Raw genomic sequence first — 5,117 nt, 5'->3', positions numbered from 1 at the left:
GGAAATGATTCCCGCAACATAAGAACTCTAACAAAACGGGGTCAAGAAAGCAACTTGCACACCTTCGATGAAATCACATTCTCAAGTGGAAAAATCTATTACTTTTTTCTTGAAGATTTGCCTTTCAAGGGCCTACAATGCACGAGCATAAGGAACCAGGAGTTTCCAGTGAATCCATAGAGAAGTAATACTTCTATTTTTACTGATGTACTAGTTAGAGTACCAAAATTCTATACATATTTCAACCTAGCTTATTCCGAAAAGGGAGAAAATTTTCAAATTAAGCTCAAAAAGGTTCTAGGTTTTGCTTCCACGTGCCACAGCCTTTATAAGTGGCATGTCCCAGTCACAGAAAATTAGAGAGAGAGAGAGAGAGAGAGAGAGAGAGAGCTGTTTGTCCAGGAGAGAAGAACGTTATATTTGTTGATACCAATCCAAAGCTGGACTTTTGTAGCACAGGAATAAAATGTAATGCTGTAGAATGACAAAGCAAATTAGTTTTTTGAAATTATTCTGAAATATTTTCATTCCCAGAATTCACTTGGACATAGACTGTATTCCTATGTATTCATCCTTGTAGTTTTTAATTACAAGTTGCACAACTTATGCTAGGATCTTAATTACCCAGACTCTTATTGTGACAAAGCAGCAGCTATCTTCTTTTGGATAAGCTCCACTCCAAGTCGAGGTGATATTCTAGGCAGAGTTTCCTGATACAGAATGTTTGTAAGATATCACCCAAAAAAAAAGAGACTTACAAATGCACATCCAACTCCAAAATTGTTCAGGACTGTCTTCCTACACTTTAATCACACATCTAGGTGACAAAAGTGGATAAATCCTGTACTAAAGCTTCAGTATTATTAGCCACCACATATATGTTCTAGTTACACACCCAACAAATTGGGTTTGATTTGATTGCAATAATACAAGACCCACTGTTGCCAAAGGAGCTCACTTGGGTATTCACTGTATATTAACTCTGATTTTATCTCATTTGAAAGTTTTACCTAATTTTTTGTTTGTTAAAAAGCGTAAACGATAATATATTATCTCTAGGTTGTCTCGAGCACCCTGATATCAAAAATCTGTTCTTTGTCAACTGGCACTTGAATCAGGATTAGACAGACATGAGTACATGTGTGTGCATGTCCCATTAATGGAAAAGGAAAATAGAACAAGCCTAAAAAACAAGAGACCAACAATGAAAAAGGAGATGTAGTGCCTATTTTGCCATTGTGGTTGGAGGGGCCAAAATTGCTTTTAAAGAGAAAAAAAATGCCATTTTAGATGTTGTTGGAAAAATAATTTGGAAAAAGTTATTTTGTTATTTTAGTGTTCTTATGACTAAAACTTATCAAATTTAAATTTAAATCATTTTTTAATGTTTTCTAATTAATATATTTTTAAAAAGATCTTTTCTCAATAGTAGCTCCAATAATAATGCCAAATAGACCCCTAAACCAAAAATAATCTCAAATAGACAGGCCAACCTACAGTTACTATTGATACAACAGTTTTATACATTCGTACATCTGGAAAAAACATGAACTCCAATTTTCTTACTTAACTTTTATGAACCCATGATGAGATAGGCCTAACCTACCATAGAGAAACAGTAAGCCCATTGCAAACAATTCCCCTAAAGCAGTATTAACAACAACAATAACTAAACTTTAATTCCAAACTAGTTGTGGTCATCTATATTGATCATTTTCCGCCATTCAGCTCTATTAGACACCAAGTCCGCATTAATATTTAAAACTTGTACATAAGGATCCATATTATGAGAAATGACTATGTTTTATGTTAGTCGTCAACTTACCATAACTCTCGTCCTTTTTTGGGGCTTAGGATCAGCTATATTTTGCTAAGCTCACATAGGCAGAGTTTAAAGCAATATCAACTTAGATAAAAATAAATAAATAAAAAAATAAATAAAATGAAAAAAAGTTTTTGCACATAGGAAAATTTTAAAGGGGAAGAGGGTATTATGGATAGAAACTAAGGTATCTAAATTACCTAGACTAAAACAAGACTCTAAAATCTGATAGAAGCTAAGCAAAACCTGAATGCTAAATCCTAAAGAACCACCCAAAATCGCCTCTTGTCTCTTGATACTCAAGTAAAATCGTAAGCCTTTTACATGAGAAGTTGACCTTCAATTCATATTGCATTAACCCTAGGATACCATAATAAAAGCTATAAAGGCAAGAATGGCATAGGTGATCAATGCCATCAACTCATAATCTAAAATAAAATTGATTCCTTTAACACAGGCTCCCTCCTCTAAAGTTTCACCGAAATACCTGGACTATTAAGGGTATCCTTAAATGCTGCAAGCAGGAATTATATATAACTCAATTTCAACCCCTCCATTGTTCCTGCATTGCTTGCAGCCCTAATGAAGCACACAAGTAATTGTGCATTTCCACTGAATTCAGTAATAATCAAACCATCTCAATGGCATTTTCACTCTCCTAAAAGTGATAGAAAGCCTTAAAATGCTAAAAATTGTCTATAAATGTATTAACTAGTACATTAATTATTTCAAAAGAGTACACTTCTTATTCAATAACAATCAAATCACCACCATGACATTCTTACCTCACAGTAGTGATAGATAAAAGGGCCAAAATTACTACTGTGGATGCATTACTCTGCAACTCGGGTACATAATACATTAAGGAGTTCAAAAATTCCACTTCCTACTAAGAACTACATATCTTGGAGGTGAAAAAAAAAAAAAAACAACAACAACAACCACATGGCTAGAAAACAAATAAAAAAGAATGAAGGTACCAATAACGTATTTCAAGCTTCTCAATTATTCTTTACAACTTTACTTTTCTCCAACGATCAACCAACTTAGTGCCTGTTTTGCAGTGTGGCAGGACCCAGCTTATGAAAATAGAATTTGGGCATATTTTTATTTTTTTGTTTTTCCTATTGCTGATTGGCCATTGGGAAAGCAACAAATTGTTACAATCCCAAACATGCCTTAGTGAATCAAGAATCAATCAAGTCAAACTACATACATATATATACTCCAACGCCCATGCTTTCCCAAACCATAAAGTCTATTACTTTAGTTTTAGCAATGTCATGAACAAAATCAATCATATAAATACAATGATTGCATTCCAGTCTTGACAATTATTTATAAATGCAAATCCCTAATCAGTGTTTTCCTAAATTTTGAAGGCAATTAGACTTTAGGTATCCCAACTAAGCCAGCCTCAATATATTTTGTTTAACTAGGAGGTTAACTTTTAATCAAATGGTTTTATTGTTTTCATTTGATTTGGATAAGGGAAAAAAGGAAGAAGCAAAGAGGGGAAACAATGCAGACTTCGTAAGCCAGTCAAACTTCTACTAGCATTTGATACCCTAAGCCCCTAAACCGCTCAAACTTTTAGTAAAATTTGATACCCTAAGCCACTTGAAAAAAATTGGTACCCTAAATAACAATATGACTCTTGATCAGTTTGCCCATTTCACTGATAAAAATAGTTATTAAGAATTCATTTGAAAAACCAATCATAAACCCAGATGTTCAAAATTAGGTGAACAGTTAACAATGTAAGCTTTGGTTTTTATTCCACTTTAAAACCATTTACACCCTCTAAGTAGCATTTGAAATCGGAAATTATGAGATCCTCGCATTCATTAAGCACCAACACCGAAGGTAACTACATTATCATTGCAAAACTAACACTGACTTAAGAGTAAAGCTTAAAAGAAAAGTTAAGGTAAAGAAACACTAACCTCAGTGCCATCAGAAAGTACTTTAGCCAACACAGGTATCTCGTACTGGTAAGCTCTTTCCCACTCAGGATTGCTTGTAATATCCCTTACCTGACAAGTTCAAAATAGCACAAAATCAATATGCAAGAGCGAAAGCACGAAGAAGGAGAGGAAGGGAATGGTCAATTTGGCTTACCTGCAAATCAACGTCGTGAAGAGAATGAGGACCAGAAAGCAAGAAGGCAGCCTGAAGCTTCTCTTTGAGGCCATCACACAAACAGCATCCCGGCTTCGAGTAGAGAACCAACTTTCTCGTTCTAAATGAAGAAGATAAAGAAGCCAATGGAGTGAAAATCGATCTGGGTCTTCTTCTTGTTAGTAGAGCAATTGAGGATGGCCTCGCTGCCACTGCGGCCATCGATGCAAAGGCCATTAATCCTTCAAATCTTCTTCGCTAAACTCCAGACTTCCACTTTGGAGCTTGCAGAGTTTTAGACCATGTGATATTTCTGTGATGAGGCCTATTAAGCAATTTTTTAAATATGTTCACAAACATTCTAACCCAAAACCCAATCAGGCCCAGAGCCCATTAATTTAAATTTAATCAACAAACCCTATCATTGATTGAAATCTTACTAAGAGCGAATAGAGCTGATAACGGTTAACTGATGGCTGTTATTATAGCTCATTTATGTTAAGTGTTTAGTAAAATTATATTTATTTATTGCAGTTGATATGTGAAATGATTAATAATTTTATATATTATATAATTTATTTTATTATTAAAATAAATATAAAATTATAAATTTATTATATTATTTATTTATTTTATTATTAAATTAAATATACAATTATCAAATTAATATATTATATTATTTATTATATTATTAAAATAAAAATATAATTATTAATATATTATATTATTTATTTTATTATTAAAATAAGAAAATAATTAAATTTTTTAAAAAATAATTAAATAATTTTAAAAATATAGATAAAATAATGAAGTAATTATTATTGTTGATAAAGAAAAAACTTATAATTAATTTTAAGTTTTTAGATATAAATAAATATTTTATATTTTATGTTATTAATAAAAGATATTTTAATAAAATTGAAATGTGTTAATTAAAATATTAAAATTATAAATAAAAAATATAAAAGTATTAATAATATTAATTTTCGAGTTAAATAAAAAAAAATAGTATGTTCAAAATAAAAAATAAAATCAAATCAGCTATCAGCTGATAGAAACAATTCTAAAAATAGAATTGATACAAACTGCAGTTGATGTATCATGTCAGTTGCTTATCAGTTATCAGATTTATTTTTTAAAACTTACCAAACACTCTAATTTATTTATTTAGGTG

General features: G+C 31.6%; 1 protein-coding gene across 1 annotated transcript; it reads right to left on the bottom strand.

Annotated features, from left to right (window-relative positions):
* Window positions 1-482: 482 nt before the first annotated feature.
* Window positions 483-4,281, bottom strand: LOC110650207 (uncharacterized). The gene is made up of 3 exons (XM_021805057.2): window positions 3,944-4,281; window positions 3,769-3,858; window positions 483-710 (listed from the first exon to the last, which is right to left on the bottom strand). The coding sequence occupies exons 1-3, from the start codon at window positions 4,178-4,180 to the stop codon at window positions 633-635; spliced, it is 405 nt and encodes a 134-aa protein (XP_021660749.1). The 5' UTR covers window positions 4,181-4,281; the 3' UTR covers window positions 483-632.
* Between the last annotated feature and the right edge of the window lie 836 nt (window positions 4,282-5,117).

Source organism: Hevea brasiliensis, chromosome 12, assembly GCF_030052815.1.
Source record: "Hevea brasiliensis isolate MT/VB/25A 57/8 chromosome 12, ASM3005281v1, whole genome shotgun sequence".
Taxonomy (NCBI): domain Eukaryota; kingdom Viridiplantae; phylum Streptophyta; class Magnoliopsida; order Malpighiales; family Euphorbiaceae; genus Hevea; species Hevea brasiliensis.
Note: the sequence above shows the minus strand (reverse complement) of the source record. Positions and strands in the feature narration are given on the sequence as shown.

Bases quoted from the DNA above. Each gene is read 5' to 3' on its own strand.
- LOC110650207 (XM_021805057.2), bottom strand. From the start codon at position 4,180: ATGGCCTTTGCATCGATGGCCGCAGTGGCAGCGAGGCCATCCTCAATT. The intron at 3,859-3,943 runs GTAAGCCAAATT...TGAACTTGTCAG, and splicing joins TTCACGACGTTGATTTGCAG to GTAAGGGATATTACAAGCAA. The intron at 711-3,768 runs GTTAGTGTTTCT...ATTCTGTATCAG, and splicing joins TACTTTCTGATGGCACTGAG to GAAACTCTGCCTAGAATATC.